Source organism: Polypterus senegalus, chromosome 4, assembly GCF_016835505.1.
Source record: "Polypterus senegalus isolate Bchr_013 chromosome 4, ASM1683550v1, whole genome shotgun sequence".
NCBI lineage: Eukaryota > Metazoa > Chordata > Cladistia > Polypteriformes > Polypteridae > Polypterus > Polypterus senegalus.
In genome coordinates, this window is record NC_053157.1 from 61,424,350 (window position 1) to 61,443,276 (window position 18,927).

The 18,927-nt window shown below is 42.2% G+C and overlaps 1 protein-coding gene across 2 annotated transcripts in view; it reads right to left on the reverse strand.

The window, feature by feature from the left end:
• Positions 1–18,927, reverse strand: part of mamdc2a (MAM domain containing 2a) — a 150,201-nt gene that overhangs the window by 25,933 nt on the left and 105,341 nt on the right. For both annotated transcript variants that reach the window (XM_039750739.1, XM_039750740.1), the window contains exons 8-9: positions 2,034–2,180; positions 547–812 (exon numbers count right to left, since the gene is read on the reverse strand). In XM_039750739.1, coding sequence (XP_039606673.1) covers positions 547–812; positions 2,034–2,180 — 413 coding nt within the window. The remainder of the gene's footprint in view (positions 1–546; positions 813–2,033; positions 2,181–18,927) is intronic.

Below are 18,927 nucleotides of genomic sequence, written 5' to 3' on the forward strand. Positions count from 1 at the left end.
AATAATCATATGTCATTGCCATAGCATTTTTATAATAATAATGTATAAATGTAACATTAGGTAGGGCAGCCATATAGGAGGCTCCATACTTAAAAAGCAAATATATTGGAAGTAATGGTAAAATGTTATTCTAAATTAGAGTCCTTTAAGTGTATCCATGAATTCTATTAAAACACCAAGCTAATCCAATAAAGGGTTGATAGGGCCCATCCCAGCCAGCAGCAGTGGATTCAAGACAAAAGGAAGAAGGAGACGGGGCACTCAATTCAGGACTCAAAACCTAGCAGGGCTCCTTAAGCCTTTGAAAGTGCAAGGAAAATATACATAGTAATGTTGACCTTTGGCTAATATTTACATAACTATCAGGAGTTGGATGTTTACTGGCAGTTTTAATCACTTCTCACTTTGCTGTTGTTACTTGCAAGACAGAACCTTATTTTAACAAATCTCTGATGTGGCCACACAGAACATATAATATTTGATTTTTAATATGTGATTTAAGAAACGTAAAACACCAAATGAACTGAAAATGCAGTAAGGTTTTACCTTTGTAGGCATGGGCTTGTGAAAACTGATTTCAACCTGAATCCAGCTGCCCCTCGAACTTTCAGGCACGTTCCAGACTTTCTCCAGCGCCACACTGTTTTCATCATAGATATAAACTATGAGGGTGTTTTCTGTTTTAATAAACCCATACAAAGCGTAGAAAAATTTTAAGCAATACTTCACATTTTCTTGTAGGAAAGGACCATACAAACGTGCCACATAGCCAGGTCTTGAGGAATACCTGGTGTTAGCCAACAAAAATGAACCTGCAGAAATTAAAAAAAAAACATTTTTTTCCAGCCAGACTTTTTGTTGACAATTTTATTTGAAGTTGTTTAAAAAAATATATTATTCCACAATATAAAGAAACTGCTTCCCTAATGGATGGATGGCCATTCCAGCCAGAGAAGAAGATGGTCCCGACCAGACAAATGCATAACACCTTCTCTGGTCGGGATAAAAGAGGACAGAGAATGATTGTATCTGGGGGGTATTTATTCCCACTGCAGTCACTAGAGGGCAGCAGCCCTCAATATTGTTGTCCATTCAGGAACCAGCAGGGAATGCTGGGAGCTGTAGTCCAGTAGCACAGCCCTGCTGGAGTCTGTGGGTGCCACAAAAGGGCGCTGCTGGGAAATGTACCCCGTGTTATCATTGACTTCCATGTGACCTGGAAGTGCTTCCAACCGGCAACAACACTTGCACCTGAAGTCCTCCCAGGTCCACAATAAAAGGGACCACACTCCCTTGTGCAAGTGAGTCTGAGCTGGGAGGAAGGAAGGCAAAACTCGACTGGAGGAGAGCAGTGTGGTGAAGCGAGGAGAGGTGAACTGGAGGAGAGATAACTGTGTTCTTTGGTTTTGTATGCTGAGGTATTGTAGATTAAACACCCTTTGTTTAAACCCAGGACTCTTTGGTGTGTTCATGTTTGGGGTTTGGGGCTATCCCTTGCCTTCTTAATATATGTATATATACTGCACACATATTACAAGTCACTGACTAACCAATCAAAGAAGATAAAAATGTTTCTTATTAATTAGTTTAATTTATGTTGCCAAGGAATTAACAGATTGGTGATTGTAGGAGAGGTTTAAACATGGACATTAGACAATATAATATTGTTACCAGCAAAGGGGAGTTACAGTGCAAAAAGTGGGTAAAGAGATAATTTGTTGTTCAGGGTTTTGAGTGTGACATGCAAGAAACTATTTTAGAGGACTCTGCAGTCTGATGAAAAGTACAGAGAAGAGTCTAATGAAGAGTCTTCATTTGAAATGTATGAACAAAAAGTGTGAAAGACATTGTGCTTAAAGCTGGAAGTACTGTGTGTATAAAAATTTTGAAAAGCCTGGACATATAAGGAGACCAGAAATAAAAAGCAGATATACTTTAAATATTGTATGGGGAGCAAACAACTTGTGTCACAGCAGTCTAGATGAATATTTGGACTCTTAACTATTCAGAATACTCATCAATTGGTCACTCACCTGAGCCTTTAGTGTGATCACCTATTCTATAAATATTAGGTTTTATAGAAACCCTCCTCCACATTGATCCCTCTGAGGACTCCTGGTAATAACGACAGAAATCTTCTTCAAAGTCACAGTTTCCAACAGAAGGATCAAAAAATGGTTCTGCAAAATATCATCAAAAACACTACAGGCTCAGGACTCAGAACATACTTTGATTTTAAATCAATTAATTCAATCTGAAATAAAACAAACTAAAATGGAAAAAAGGCGAGTGAAAAATAATAATGATAAAAAGAACAATACACAGTAATGAAGAGTGCAAGATGAGCATATTTTAGTTTTTTTTTTCAAGTTTAAAAATGCTATATCTACTGATCCAAAACTAAGCAGTCACTGCGCAGCCCAGAGTATTGCTCTCAGTGCACTACTTGAACATTAAAGAGGATAAAAATCAATTTGTCTACAGGCAACATCTTGGAGACAGAGATCATATACCATTAAGTTAATTATTCAAGTGACACCTTATAGGAATTTAATACAAACAACAACCCAGCTTGTGATGGCAAGGATTGCAGCTTCTAAACTGCATTCAATTTCTACTTCTTTTTCATCTTGCTCATTGTATATTCTACCTCTCAACTAATAGCTCATTATTATTTCATAATATGCCAATATTTTGGATATCAGTGACTGCCAGCAGGAATTCACTCCCTTAGTCTACCCCTTTGTTCTCATGCAGAATAAAGTAAACAAGAAAAGTCAAGTTTCAGGGTCTGTACTGGAATTGATCAACCCTATCACAGCCACAGAACAACTACTCAAATGCCATCTAAAGAATATTGTGAAAGATGAGGAAGGTTTTATACACACACACACTAAAACACACAGATACAGTAAAAGCACACCTACACAAATATATATACAGTATGTATGTTGTCAAATATATGAGACAGGTGAGTGCCTGATAGAGTCCTGTCTAAGTAGACACAGGAAGACTAAAGGTGATGCCTGTTCTCTGACGTATATTCAGCTTCTGTCTTTAGAGTGGAGGAAGGTATTAAAGAAATAACCTGATGTATCTTCAGCTCCACCTTTAAAGCCTTACCTCTTATTGTTTTACCATATTAATTATCTACCAACATTGAAGGAAGCATTCACTGTGGAACCACTGCAGACCTCTTTCCAAAGCGGGCTACTGTCCCTTATATTTGAGTCACTTATATTCTTTTGACATTCTATTTCTTTTTGCCATTGGGAATTAACACATCACCACATCTCTTTTGTTTTATATTCAGCATATACTGTATGTATGTATGTGTATATAAATATATATATATTGTGGAGGACTGCCGGCTTCCCAGGCCGGTCCGCACCCCCAGGCCGGGAGGAGCTCTCCCGACAGCAGGATTGTGCCCTGAGGTCCAGCAGGGCCTTATGGACTCTGTAGTGTTTATACACTGCCCTGCTGGATACCTTGGGGACCACCAGGAGTCGCTGTGGGGGGACTTATGGGCTCTGTTGTGCCTTATGACCTGGGAGTACGTCACGGTCACGTGACGGGAAAGAATGGCGTGCTCCCGGGGTGAAGTAAAAGACTGATTGCCCTGACCTGGAAGGAATAAAGAACTGTGGACTGCTGGGACAGGAACACCTCCGGGTCAGGGACTATAAAAGGATGATGCCTCAGTCCAGACACTGAGCTGAGCTGGGAGGTAGAGGAGCAAGTGTCTGGGCGAGGAGGAGGATTGTTAGAAGAGTTTGTTGTGTTTATTATTGTTGGAGTATTATTGGTTTATTATATGAGTAGTGTGGAGGGTGCTTGGTGCACTGAAGAACAAAATTAAAAGTATTGGACTTTTACCCGGTGTCTAGAGTTGTACCTGAGGGTTCAAGGGAGCACTAGCACCCCCTGCTGTCACAATATATATATATATATTTATTTATATATATATATATATACTGTATATATATATACTGTATATATATATATATATATTGTGATAAGAATGAGTCGGAGACAACATAAAGATTTGGGGCAGCCACCCGTATAATTGAATCGGCTGCAAAAGTAGTTGTAAATAGCACGATGTGCTTAGTTCAGAGTCCAGAACAGAACTGCCTGTACTGAGGCAAGATGGCAGTTTTAAAGGGCTGGAAGGGTAGTGACATCATCTATGCCGGAACTGGGAGTGGTGTCCTTGTGCCCAGAAGTAACATCATCCTTGGGGCCGGCAACAGGCGGGATTTCCCGGGAAAGGTCTGCAAGGGACTAAGAGAGAAAGTCAGTACACTCCGCCACCCCCTGGCCTGGCGTAGAATTAGTAGTGTTTAGGCCCTTCAGCTGGTTCCCATGCGCACGTGTGTGACAAGGCCCCCCCCCTTAGCCCAGACCCACCAGGTCGGGAGGACCTGTCCGAGAGGTCGTGGACTCGAGAGAGGGCATCAGCATTGGTATGGAGAGTACCCTTACGTTGAACAAGCGAAAACTTGTATGGTTGGAGGTCAAGAAACCACTTAGTGACCCGCGGATTAGACTCCCTGTGAAGGGCCATCCACTGGAGAGGTGCATGGTCCGTCACTAGAGTGAATTCACGGCCAAAGAGGTAGTACCTCAACTGTGTAATCGCCCATTTTATCGCAATCGCCTCCCGTTCCACTGCCGCATACCTGGTTTCCCGATCCAGCAGTTTCCGGCTCAGGTACATGACGGGGTGTTCAACACCATCGACGCTTTAGCTCAGCACGGCTCCCAGGCCTGTGTCCGAAGCGTCCGTCTAGAGTATGAAAGGAAGTGAAAAGTTGGGTGCTTTCAACATGGGTGCTGACGTAAGGGCCTGTTTTAGGTCACAAAATGCAGCAGCAGTCTTGTCAGTCCATACCACGTGGTTTGGAGCCCTTTTCTTTGTTAAGTCTGTCAAGGGTGCTGCTCTCTCAGAGAACCGGGGTACAAACTGGCGGTAGTACCCGGCCAAACCGAGGAGAGCCTGCACTTGCCGCTTGGTAATCGGACGGGGCCAGTTTAATATAGCATTAACTTTGGAACACTGTGGCTTCACGGCACCCCGACCCACTAGGGAGCCCAAATACTTAGCCTCTTTTAACCCAAATAAACACTTCTTGGGATTAATTCGAAGCCCGGCTTCACCCAGCGTCCGCAATACCGTTTCCACCTGCCGCACGTGGTCCTTCCATGTGCTGGAATAGATGACAACATCATCCAAATAGGCAGCACTAAACGTGTTATGAGGCCGGAGCACTCTATCCACCAGATGCTGGAAGGTTGCTGGCGCCCCATGTAACCCGAATGGGAGGACCCGGTACTGCCAGTGCCTACTGGGAGAGCTAAACGCGGTCTTCTCCTTCGCGGAGTCCGTTAAAGGAACCTGCCAGTACCCCTTTGTCATGTCAAGTGTGGTCAAATATTCCGCCTGTCTCAGCCTCTCGAGGAGGTTGTCCACGCGAGGCATCGGATAGGCGTCAAACTGGGAGACTTGATTAAGCCGACGGAAGTCGTTGCAAAACCTTCAACCCGTCAGGCTTACTGACCAAGACAATTGGACTGGACCAGGGACTATAACTTTCCTCAATCACACCTAGATCCAGGGATAGACTAATGTTTGGCACAAACTCAGCGAAAGTGCAAGAGAAACTTTTAAGTGGCGGGTCTTAGCTAACATTAAATAAAGCCGTGGACATGGCAAGATTGCACGAGATAGCACAAGCACAGCTAAGAACCTTTGATGCATGTACTCCGAGCGGCTCATGTGAACTGACTGTGAACGCAGTACGCAGAGAACATGGAAGAGCTCCAAAGAGCGCTGAACAAAAAATGCATTACACAATTGATACACCCACTTGCTCGGCCGACGATTGGGTTGTTTCACCAAATAATCGACAAGCCCTTTCCTCTCCTTAACTTCATACGGGCCTTGCCAGTGGGCAAGCAACTTAGAATGCGAGGTAGGAACCAACACCATGACGCGATCCCCCGGTTGGAACTCCCGGAGAGTTGTGCCACGATCATATTAGTGGGCCTGTGCTGCTTGCGCCTCTTCCATGTGACTTTTTAACAAAGGTCGGATTTTTCCGTAACTGCGCGATATACTCCAATATATTGCTAGATGGTAGAGCCTCTCCTTCCCATCCCTCTTTTAAGACATCCAATGGCCCTCGGGGATGTCGGCCATATAACAATTCAAAAGGGGAGAACCCTGTAGAGGCTTGTGGAACTTCCCGATAAGCAAAGAGCACGAGGGGGAGGAGCTGATCCCAGTTACTCCCGTCCCCGCTGACCACCTTGCGTAGCATCTGCTTGAGAGTTTGGTTAAACCTCTCGACAAGACTGTAAGTTTGAGGATGATATACAGTAATCCCTCCTCGATCGCGGGGGTTGCGTTCCAGAACCCCCCGCGATAGACGAAAATCCGCGAAGTAGAAACCATATGTTTGTGTAGTTATTTTTATACATTTTAAGCCCTTATAAACTCTCCCACACTGTTAACATTATTAGAGCCCTCTAGACATGAAATAACACCCTTTAGTCAAAAGTTTAAACTGTCCTCTATGACAAGACAGAGATGACAGTTCTTTCTCACAATTAAAAGAATGCAAATAGATCTTCTTCTCTTCAGGAGCAGAGAATTTCAGAGGGAGAGAGAGATAGAGCTCGCAAAGAAAAGCAAACAATCAAAAAATCAATACTTGTGCTTTTAAGTTTGCTGCGGCATTTTTAGAGGAGCGTTAGTATCTTCTAAGCAAACAGCCCCTCTGCTCACATCTCCTCCGTCAGGCGCAGAGAACGTCAGAGAGAGAGAGCGAGATTAAAGCAACAATCAAAAAATCAATACGTGTGCTTTTGTGCTTTTAAATATGCCGAGCACCGCAATAAAGCAGCATTTTTTTAGAGGAGCGTCAGTATCTTTTAAGCAAACAGCACCTCTGCTTACACCCCCTTGTCAGGCGCAGAGAATGTCAGAGAGGGTGAGAGAGAGGCAGAGACAAGCAAACAAACAAGCTCCGCGCGGGATGCATATCTTATAGCATTGAGGAGTTTTAGTTAATATGTAATACATGCTCTGATTGGGTAGCTTCTAAGCCATCCGCCAATAGCGTCCCTTGTATGAAATCAACAGGGCAAACAAACTGAGGAAGCATGTAGCATAAATTAAAAGACCCACTGTCTGCAGAAATCCGCGAACCAGCGAAAAATCTGTGATATATATTTAGATGTGCTTACATTTAAAATCCGCGATAGAGTGAAACCGCGAAAGTCAAAGCGTGATATAGCGAGGGATTACTGTACTGCGGTTTTTAGGTGCTTTATTTTAAGTAACTTGGCCATTTCCTTGAACGTCACCGAGGTAAAGGGCGTCCCTTGATCCGTGAGGACTTCTTTAGCGTGTGTATTAACTTGTGGATTTTTCTGTGAGTATTTGGTGGCAGTCTGACGAAGTTGCTTCGGAAGACGGTGTTAGCCGCGGAGCTCAGCTCAGAGCGAAATGAGATGAATGGGAGGGGAGATGATGACGTGACTTCCCCACCCGCCTTAGCTGTCAATCCCCCACAAACACAGTCTCTCGGAATTTGCATAAGCACACCCTTCACCTACAATTTTAACTTAGTTACAAAGTGATCAAAACTCTCGCTTATATCCTCGCCCTCTCATTAAATTTGTATCCCGCATTCCCGTGGGCATGTGAAACGCCAGCGGTAGCCTGTCTATGAACTTAATTTAAACTTTAAGTTTACACCGTGCTTTCTTTCCGAGGTAGCAGCACTCATGAATATGGTAGTATATGTCACTCGCTCGCTTCTTATTGTTTCGCTGCCTTCTCAATTATATAATGCATGTTTTCTTAAGCGCTTTTTGGAGGGCTTCCTGGTTTTCTACGCACTGCGTTGACAGTCAGTTCACGTGATTATGTGGTCGGCGTGATGATGTCACACGAAACTCCGCCCCCCCACGTCTTTCCAGCTCAACTCTATTACAGTTAATGGAGAAAAATACCTTCCAGTTATGACCATTAGGCGTAGAATTTTGAAATGAAACCTGCCCAACTTTTGTAAGTAAGCTGTAAGGAATGAGCCTGCCAAATTTCAGCCTTCTACCTACATGGGAAGTTGGAGAATTAGTGATGAGTCAGTGAGTGAGTGTGTGAGTGAGTGAGTGAATGAGTGAGTGAGTGAATGAGTGAGTGAGTGAGTGAGTGAGTGAGGGCTTTGCCTTTTATTTTTTATTAGTATAGATATATATATATATATATATATATATATATATATATATATGTGTATACAGTGGAACCTCGGTTTACGAGTAACTTGGTTTACGAGTATTTTGCAAGACGAGCAACAATTTTTAATAAATTTTGACTTGATAAACGAGCGATGTCTTGCAATACGAGTAGTATGGATACACTTTGTCTGCTGAGCGTTATGTGATCACAATTGAGCTGATGGTTCTTCTCTCTCTCTCCTTATCTCGCTCGCTCTCCCAGTGTGTCTCTCTCTCTCTCTCTCATCTCGCTCGCCCAGCGCGTCTCTCTCTCTCTCTCCTTATCTATCTCACTCGCCCGCCCAGCGCGTGTCTCTCTCTCTCTCTCTGGCAATCGTCTCCTATTCTCCGTCTGAGTCTGTGTGCTTCACTCATATAGTCACATCTGTTTACTACAGCATTGTGACTGTGTGTGTATGCGCTGTGAAGTGCGAGTCCCTGTCTTGCTCCCCAAAACACGAAGCTGAGTCTCAGTACTTTAACACCAGCTTTATTCAGCTTGAAACAGCAACAGAGCTGTTATTTATTGTACTGGGATCTTTATAATGTTGCTTGTATGACCCACTGACAACAGGCGCTTATAGCATGTCTGCGATCTTTTTGGATGTGCTTATACGGCTAACTGCTACAGTGCTGGGAGACTGCGATTGCTTTGGGACGCTCTTCCGCGTGTCGTCCCGTTGGGTGGAATCCCACATGAGTTTAGAAACTCACACCAGCCATGATTCTTTATAAAGGTAAAGTGCAGGTTAATTTGTATTATGTACTGTATTTTAGTTTATATTTTGTATTAATCATTTTTATATGAATAGTTTTGGGTTGTGGAACGAATCATCTGAGTTTCCATTATTTCTTATGGGGAAATTCACTTTGATATACAAGTGCTTTGGATTGCGAGCACGTTTCCAGAACAAATTATGCTCGCAAACCGAGGTTCCACTGTGTATATATATATTGTGGAAGATGGCCCGGACACACACAGACGGACATCGTATGTTCACCCAACACACATTTATTTACAGTAATATTTACAGTTCGCGCACTTCCCAGTGCCTCTTGCACCGTTCACCCAATGTCCAGGGCACACAGTACAATAGCCTTCTGGCCGCCTCCAGTCCTCTCTCCAGCTCTGTCTTTCTTCCACCCGACTTCCACTACTGAATGAAGGGAGGCGACCCCTTATATAGGAACCCGGATGGGCTCCAGCTGCTTCCCGGCATTCCTCCGCAGACATGCCCCAGTGTGGCGGAAGTACCGGCTGCGCACCCGGAAGCCCTCCGGGTGTCCCCTGTCATCTTCTCCTCAGCACTTCCTGGTGTGGCGGAAGTGCTGGGCTCCAGGTTTCTACAGGCACCAGGGTGCTGCCTGGTGGTGGCCACGGGTCCCTACAGGGCTGGGCTTCCAAGCCCTTTACCCGTGGCCCCCAACGTAACCAGGGCGGTCGCCCCCTCGCAGTCTGGAGGAGGTACAAGCCCTCCTCCGGTCCTCCTGGGCATCCCGGCCAGGCTCCAGCCCCGGCCGGATGCCACAATATATATATATATATATATAGTCACACATGTGCAATTGAGAGACAGCTGAAGGGCCTAAATTATAGTAATTCCACGTCACACCAGGGGGCAGCGGGGTGCACTGACTGTCTCTCTCAATCTCTTGCAGAAAATCCACGGGAAATCCCACAGAGTACGGAGCCACTGATGACATCACTTCCATTTCCAGCGCCAATGATGACATCACTTCTTGTCCCAACTACATCACTTCTGTGTCCAGCCCCACGATGACATAATTTCCTTTACTGGCATTTAAAACTTTTACCTCAATAACATTATTTCTGTTTTGCACTCAAATCTATGAACATCTCTTTTCAAATTAACTAATTTTTGCAGCCGTGGAACAATATATGGGTGGCTGCCCCAAACCTTCATGATGTCTGTGACTCATTTTTGTGACAATATATATATGTCTTTTAGGTAGATACAGTAATCCCTTACTATATCGTGATTTGGCTTTTGCGGCTTCACACTATTACGGATTTTATATGTAAGCATATCTAAATATATATTGCAGATTTTTCGCTGCTTCGCGGATTTCTGTGGACAATGGGTCTTTTTATTTCTGGTACATGCTTCCTCAGTTGGTTTGCCCAGTTGATTTCATGCAAGGGACGCTATTGGCGGATGGCTGAGAAGCTACCCAATCAGAGCACACGGTTAAGTTCCTGGGTGCTGATTGGCTTAGCGACAGAGAGCAGCATTCGATTCTGCTTTGTGTTAGCCAGCAACTCGTCTCACTCATTCAGCATCAACGTGTTTTGCTGTGTAAAAAGTTAACTTTTGTGCTCTTTTGTGTTTATCTTTGTGCATAATCAAGCCCTTCGTTATGTCTCCAAAATGATCTTCTCCTGCTACTGCTTCCGGGGCCATGCCCAGGCACCAACGGAAGATGCTAACGATTGCTGAAAAGGTAAAAGTTTTGAATATGTTGAATGAAGGGAACAGCTACGCCGCATTGCTACACTGTCGCCTGAAGAGGCTGCTTTAGGGTGCTTTCACACCTACAGCTTTTGGTGCGCACCAAACGTGTTTGGTCCCTTGGTTCAGTTCGTTTGCGTTGATGTGAATGCAATCTCGGTACTTTGGTGCGCACCAAATCAATCGATCCGAGACCTGCCTGAAGGGGTGGTCTCGGACCACTTTATCCGCTCTACTTTGGTACGGTTCGTCTGGTGTGAAAGCAACCAAAACCAAATCTGACAAAATGGTATAGTTTAATGCACTTTGGGTATAAGAGATACGGGGTTGTGGGTAAAATTCTTTTCACTTCCTGTTGACTCCATTAAATTTTTCAAGCTATCGACTCGCGATGAAATCAAACTGTGGAGAAACGTGGAGTGCCGAAGAAATTAAGTGCCTCATAGATATATGGTCGGATGAGCATATCCAAAAGCAACTGTCCACGACACATAAAAACAGCTGCATTTACGCGCTGTTCAGTAAGCAGCTAAGGGAGAAAGCCTATCCTCGGACAGTTGAACAATGCCGTATTAAGACAAAAAAACTTTGGGCGAAGTATATAGAAGTGCGTGATGCACTTAGCAAGACGGGAAGTTTTGGAAAAGAGAAAGACAAGTTTCCCTGGTGCCGATGGGCTTCGCGGTCTATTTTGGTTCGTTTAGAACAAGGCATATGTGAAAGCAAACCGTACCCACATCTGTTTATTACATTGTAACATTTTTCTGACTGGTGTGGACTAAAGCAATCGAACTATAGGTGTGAAAGCACCCTTAGAAGAGCTGTAATGCTCTCCTTTGTTGTGCAGTAACATTTATGTCATCGTTATCGGACTAGTCGTCGTGTCATTGTTGGTGAGTACCCATAACTAATTTTCTACGTACTTGTACATATGTTTAGTATAATTGTACACACATTTCATACAATTTTTCTTGCATTGTATGTATTTATTGCTGGTGGCCTGTCTATCGTAATGGCTGAAACATACTGTATGTGATATCGGTTTTATTTTATAAATAAATATATAAAAATAACCATATAAACATATTGTTTTTACTTTGCGGATTTTCACCCCGTGACCCTGTAGCTAGTATATAGCGGGTTGGATAATGGATGGATGGATGGATTTTCACCTTTCGCAGGGAGTTCTGGAACACAACCCCCATGATCGAGGAGGGATCACTGTATACAGAATAAGCAGTTATTACTTTTCTATAATTCTTGCGTTTACTCATTAAATTGTATTGTTCTATTTTTTTAAAAAAATTGCATATAAGTATAGTGGCTAGAAGTCTCACTTAACCATCTTATAAATTATTGGCACTGCAAAGGCTAAACGGATATTTAACAAAATGATTAAATAAAATGAATCAATTCTTCTCACCTACACTTTCCGACATAGTACTGTCTTGTAGGGCCCTGAATTTTTCCAAAGGTTCACCTACTTCCATTTGCCAATCTGACTGTGTCCCTTGTGAATGCCATAATGGATGGACTGGCATCCTACCTGGGATGAAGTGTGGTGCCACAGTGAAAGGTTTGGGGACAGCCACCCGTATTCATGAAATAGGCTGCCAAATTGGAATTTGTGGTTCAAATGGTATAAGTCTTAACAGACTTCAGTCCAACACAGAACAGTACAGACAGGCAAACATGGCGGTTTTAAAGCCTGGCAGGGGAAGTGATGTCATCGGGGCCAGAATTGGAAGTTACGTCATCGAGTCCAGGCGAAATTTCCCGTAGTTGGTCTGCCGATGAAAAAGAGAAAGGATCAGTGCACCCTGCCACCCCTTAGTCTGGCATGGAATTATCCCTTTGTGAGCCCTTCAGCTGCCTCTCATGCACACGTGTGTGACACTTACTAAGAATAATGTTCCTCTGGCATGGTTCCAGCTTGGACACTCACAGAGTTGCACTTTGTGGAGCTTCCACATGACCCGGAAGTGCTTCCACTATAAAATGCTTTGGCACTGTAAGTACTCCCAGGTCCAACAAAATAAAATATACCACATGTATAACATATACAACATAAAAGAAGCTGTCTCACCAAAATCGTGGTATGGGAGTTGGGAATAGTTTAACTGAGCTGTGCTGGACGTCTGTCATGGTAATGTCACAAATAAATCAAATTTATTTGAACCCAGGACTGTCTTTGGTTGTTGTGTCTGGTTTTTGGGGCTTCCTACAGCACCTAGTGATCACACCATCTTTAAAACGTCTTTATTTAGGGTCTGAAGGTCATGCATTCATGTATTAGGGTTAAAACCAGATGGTTCTTTAATGTCACAGTGATCTTTCCTATATAAGTAACAAAAAAAGTAGTTAAGACCCATGAAGCACTTCTTTGTATAAAATGACATGTAAGTCTTGAGCAAACATTCAAGTAATACAGTTAAAGTGAGCACCCTAACGGCTTTTAAAAATACTTCTTGGTTAGCTATTGAGATATCCTAGCTACAACCTGATAAAGGAAGTTGAATGAACTGAATGGTCTCCTAAGTTTTTACATATGATACCCTTTCACAACATTCTGCCACCACCCTTGCACTTTTAGCATTATCTCCGCCATTAACTAATAAATAACAAAGGCACTCTATGCAGCATAAGGCAATAAATGAAGCCAGACATTAGCTTTGATAAACAATTACTATACAAATTAAATTAGCATAGTACCTCACAATACAGTGGATTCAGAAAGTATTCAGATCCATTCACTTCCTCTACACTTCATTGTGTTGTGGATTTAATTTTAAATGGATAAATTTGCCATATGACCCAGATGTCATACATATAAGCAAATAAGTACAAAGTTTGTTTGATAAATTAAGTGTTTGTTAATTTAATGTACGTAGATAACCCTACATTTTAACAGTGCTGAAATAAACACACTTCTCGGTGCTGTTTACTCATTTAAGTTGGCAGATGTCTAAATGGCAATCAGTTCAAGCCACAGTTAGTTTTTGGAGGTTTCATTTAAGCAGTACAGTAATGAGAAGATGTAAAGGAGGACATAAAGGCGAGATGTATGCTACAGAAGGATGTCAATCTTAAAAGTGACAGGGTAATTAAATGGAGTATTATAGAGAGGTAGTTAAAATTACGAAATGCAGATTGATGTGTCAAAAGTCATGACAGGGTGTACAGGGGACAGTGAAAGGGAATATTGGAACGCTAGACTCAGAGCATATGTGAACTAAAGGTTTGCTCAATTTAAATAATGGAATGTCCAAAGACAAGAGAGATGCCAGAATTACAATGTTCAGATGTGCATTCAGTCAGAGTAGAAAGCTCTTAACCAAATGTACATGGAATTCAGGGAGAAGATTACTATTCTGTACAGACAATAAGGAAGAAATTCACAGATTAAAGACATTTAAAATTTAAATTAGTCTGATAGATTGTAAGAAGAGAAATCCTGGCAAGAAACATGTTCAAGGCAGGATGAGGAAAGAGAGTACAGTAGTATTAACAAAAGAAGGTACTTTTGAATAGTCATCAAAAGACAACCTGTAGACAAAGGCCTTAATCTTGCCTTCAGACAAAAAGAAACCAGGGGAATGACGAGCATAGTGAATGTGTCTATTTTAGTTTAATTTCTTATTGGTGTTAATTTACAGCAAGCTGAAATGTACCTTTTTATAATTCAATACTGCAATATGAGCTTATTCTGTTTTTTACTTCATTTATTCATCCACTTCCTCTAGTGTCTGTGATCTTTGTTTCCAAATTGCGTACTTCTGTGCCAATCCAGGCAACATAAGGAGAAACCAAGTAACATACATTTGTGAGAAGCTAGTACTGAACAGAATACACAAAAGCACACCACATTTCATGCACATGGGGACAATGTTCAGACAATTAACCATGCTAACTGGAACTTCTATGCATACACATGGAGAATACATAAATTCCACAAAGCCATTATCTGTATTCAGATTTGGGCCCTGGTTTTAGGATCTGTGAGTCTGCAGCAATAACCACTACATCCTTATTTCTTAATTCAGTTTAATGTTCAGTGTATCTGTGTGGGGATTTGTATATGTGTATATTGCTGATAGGGTTTGGAGGAGAAATGGACTAAAGAGGTCACACAAGAAAGTAATGACAGAGTCATGTAAAACAAAAAACATCATTCTAACGACTAAAGGCCCGTTTATACTTGGGCGCAGGGAGCTGCAGATATAGTCATGCACAGAGGATTTACATCCTGGGATATTTATAGTACAAGCATTTAGTGTGTGCCACTGCACAACTGTAGAATCCTTCAAGATTTTTTGTGCTTTTACGTATCGATCTTGCAGATATTTCCACAGATTTAATCTTTGCCTAGTTCTTACCATAAATTTGTGTACATTTGGCTATCTCTGTGTGATTTCAATGGTGGATTGTATAGGGGTGGTTAGTGACGAATCACTTCACATAGCTGTTCCTTGAATGAGCCCTTGTTATTATGTCTACCACATGTGCAGTTGACGCACACAAGTGTGTACAGGACCGTGCAGTCACAAACGCAATCATGTGGTTCCCAATGCGAGGTTTCATGTGTCATGACTGTTTGCACTCTATGAGAACCCTCAGTGCCAGGATGCGGTCCATGGCAGACTTTTTAGATGTAAAACCAGACTGCTCTGGTCGCTGGTAGGTGAAAAAGTGATTACGGATTCTATTGAAGATGACCCTAGCAAGGACTTTACCCAGCACCAAGAGAAGTGTTATCCCATGTAGTTGCCGCAATTCAGGCGATCACCCTTCCTATTCCAAAAAGGGAGAACAAGACCTGTTTTCCAGCCAATTGGGATGACAACCGTCTCCCAAATCGAAGCAAAGACTGCTTGAAATACAAGGAGGACAGCCTTGCCACGAGCCTAGAGAAGTTCACACCAGATACCACAGATCCCTATAGCCTTCCCTACCCTCAGCTGGTACACCACCTGTGCAATCACATTGAGACTGGGTGATTCACAGCTAATTGGAGTATCAGCCTCAAGGACCATGAACTGTAAGGTCCATACCATCACCTGCCCTGACTGAGACTCTCTGAGAAACAGGAACACTTGCTGGGGAGTAAAATGCTCAGTCTCTACATAGTGCTTAAACTCGTAAACAAATTCATCGTCAGATTTGTCGCTCACACTGGCTGTCTTTCCATGTCTTGCCATATTATGTAGGCCACTTCTCTTTTTAAAGTTATCAAACTAACCATGACTGACTTCAGTACTATCAGCACTCTCTCCAGGATTGTTTTTCAACACATACAACACTTTTGCTTTTTCACAAATGATCTCCTCTGAAATACGATCACCAGCTAACTGTTTTTGATTTATCCAATCAACAACAATTTTTCCACTTCCTCTAGTGTCTGCGATCTTTGTTTCATCACAGCTTTCACTCTTTCAGTAACATCAGCTGCTTTGATGCCCTCTTTATTAGCACAATGGTGGAACAAATGGTTGTTCTTGGCATTCAGTACTTTATTGCGAGATCAGACACAAAGATACTACTCTCATATTTCTCTATTATCTCTTTTTTCTGCTCTGTTGTGCTTGACGGTTCTTTTGGTGCAATTTTATCTTATCTTTATACTTCATTTACATTTTTAGATTACAAAGCTTTACAATGGTAACTTGAAATAAATTTCAACATTTCAGTTTATGCAAGTGCACATAAACATGTACAAGTATGTGAAGACAAGGCTCCATGGTCAGTGGTCTAGCGACTGACTGTAGATTTGGGGCTATCACAGCTATTTTTAAGAGTGGATTTTCAGAGAAAATTAATAAGAAATGTCTTTGTGACTATTAGTTATTCAGAACTTCATAACTGTATATGGGAAACCTGAAAGCACGTCTTTATGACCCCACCGAGTAGCTCAAATCTTCTTAAAGAATTACAGAAAAAACTGTTTTTTTAAGCTGTATATTATCTATTATGACTAGCAAATAATATAATACATTCTACAATAACATCTCATTGAAGCTGTCAAGTATGGTGCTTTAATATAATGGTTTGGAAACAGCTGGCTTCTATAGAACCTGCATGACTTGTCGTCATTAAAGGGAACAGGAATTCTGCTTTGGACAAAAGAATATGCTTGTCAACTGAAAATTAGGTGAAGCTGGTCAAGCAGAAATTCAATGATACATATAAAAAAAGCAAGTCTGTAATGGAAAAGCTAATGAACAAGAAGCTTGATGTTTTGAAATGGAAAATCAAAGGCTCTGCTTTTACAAGACCCATAGCAAATGGTTAATCTCAAAAAGCCATAAAGGAATAAGCCAAATTCCTTCACCTCAATGTAAGCGACATATCAATGTTGTGCTTAATACCCAATTACACCCTCAAGCCTCTCTCCATTACTGCATTTCAGCCATAGCCACGTTAGGATATGTTTACAAGTACAAGTTCCTTGAACTATTCAGGTACTCTTTGGTTGATTTTTTTTTCTAGTTCTTATTCTTCTCGATGCTCTACTATTTGCTTAAAGAGTATTTAACCTAGTATTTATATTTTTGACATTATGTAAACCCCTTGAACACCATTTTAAAATGCAAGACCAGGCATAATTTGTTTTACATTTAAAAATCTTTATTTTAGAATGCCGCATCATGTGGCAAATTAATATATATCATGATTGTTGTGTTTACTCTTTAGGTGTTATATTATTTTAGGCCGGCATTCATATGTGGCCATGTATGGAAAGGTTTGTGAAGCAAAGCCATGCGGTAAGATTATAATGGTTTTATAGCAATTCTGGCTAGTGTCAGGACCTGATAGGCATTTTAAATACCACATACTGTTCTCTTGACCAGTATCCTTGTTGATGTGATTATTCAAATGCCTATGTTTTCTGATTCTTGAATATTTATTTGTCTCTTTTGGTTATTTTTATGCTAGCTGAGTTGTGACACTAAGATCATTCAGTACATCTGTCAGTGTCTGATCTTCTGACAAAAGAGCAATCTGAACCTTGATTCTGCAATGATGAGATTTTTCTTTAAATTAAACTAAGGGGCTCCACCCCCTGCTCACTTTGGTCGTCCACCCCTGGGTTTGGTTTACCGGATATACAATTTAAGGAGATTGTTATTTTCATGGGAATTGTTACATATACATTATATTCACTTTTACTTTAAAACTTTTGTAAAAACAATACTTGTCCTTTATTTCTGGCCCCGGGCGTGATTACATCTCTTTCTCACATTACATATAACGCTGCTTGTGTTGTGAAGGGGGTGCGGCTGAACGCACGCTAAGGAGATGCCGTCAGATCATCTGCTGTCTTTCTGCTGCTGGCGAGCTATCTTTTCTGTTTGTCTTGCTGCCCGATCATTTCAAAGCCTGTACAGCAGCTGTCCTTTTGCCACTTTGTGTCTCTGCCACTCGCGTTGTAAAGGGGGGTGGGTGTGTGGCGGATTGTTAGGGTGGCTGAATGCACGCTAAGGAAAAGAGGTCGGATCATCTGCTGGCTTTCTGCTGCTGGCAAGCTGCAAGTTTTTCTTGTCACTTGTCGTTGTTTTAAGAGCTGGGAGCACATGATGCATGTCTGTCAAAAGCAATCCAACAACTGGTAGGTTAGATGTCCGTGGACTTGTTTTAAATCATGGCTCACTGCCTTGTCTCACGTGACATTGTAAAAACAATACTTTTCCTTTATTTCTGGCCCCGGGCGTGGTTAAATTTCTTTCTCACAGGGCGTATAACGCTGCTCACATTTTGAAGGTGTGGCAGTTGAAGGCATGCGAAGGAGATGCCGTTGGATCATATGCTGTCTTTGTGCTGCTGCTGCTTCTGTCACGCTGCCTGTCGATCATTTTAAAGCCTGTACAGCCACTGTCCTTTTTGCCACTTTGTGTTCCTGCTGGGGGGGGGAGGTGGTGGCAGCTGAACACATTCTAAGGAGAAGCGGTCAGATCATCTGCTGGTGAGCTGCATATTCTGCTTGTTGCGCTGCCCAATCATTTCAAAGCCTGTACAGCAGCTGTCCTTTTGCCACTTCGCCTCTCTGCCGCTTGCGTTGTGGGGGGTTTGAAGGGTTAGGGTGGCTGAACGCACGCAAGGAGAAGCAGTAAGATCATCTGCTCGCTTTCTGCTGCTGGCGAGCTGCGTGTTTTGCTTGTCACTTGTCGTC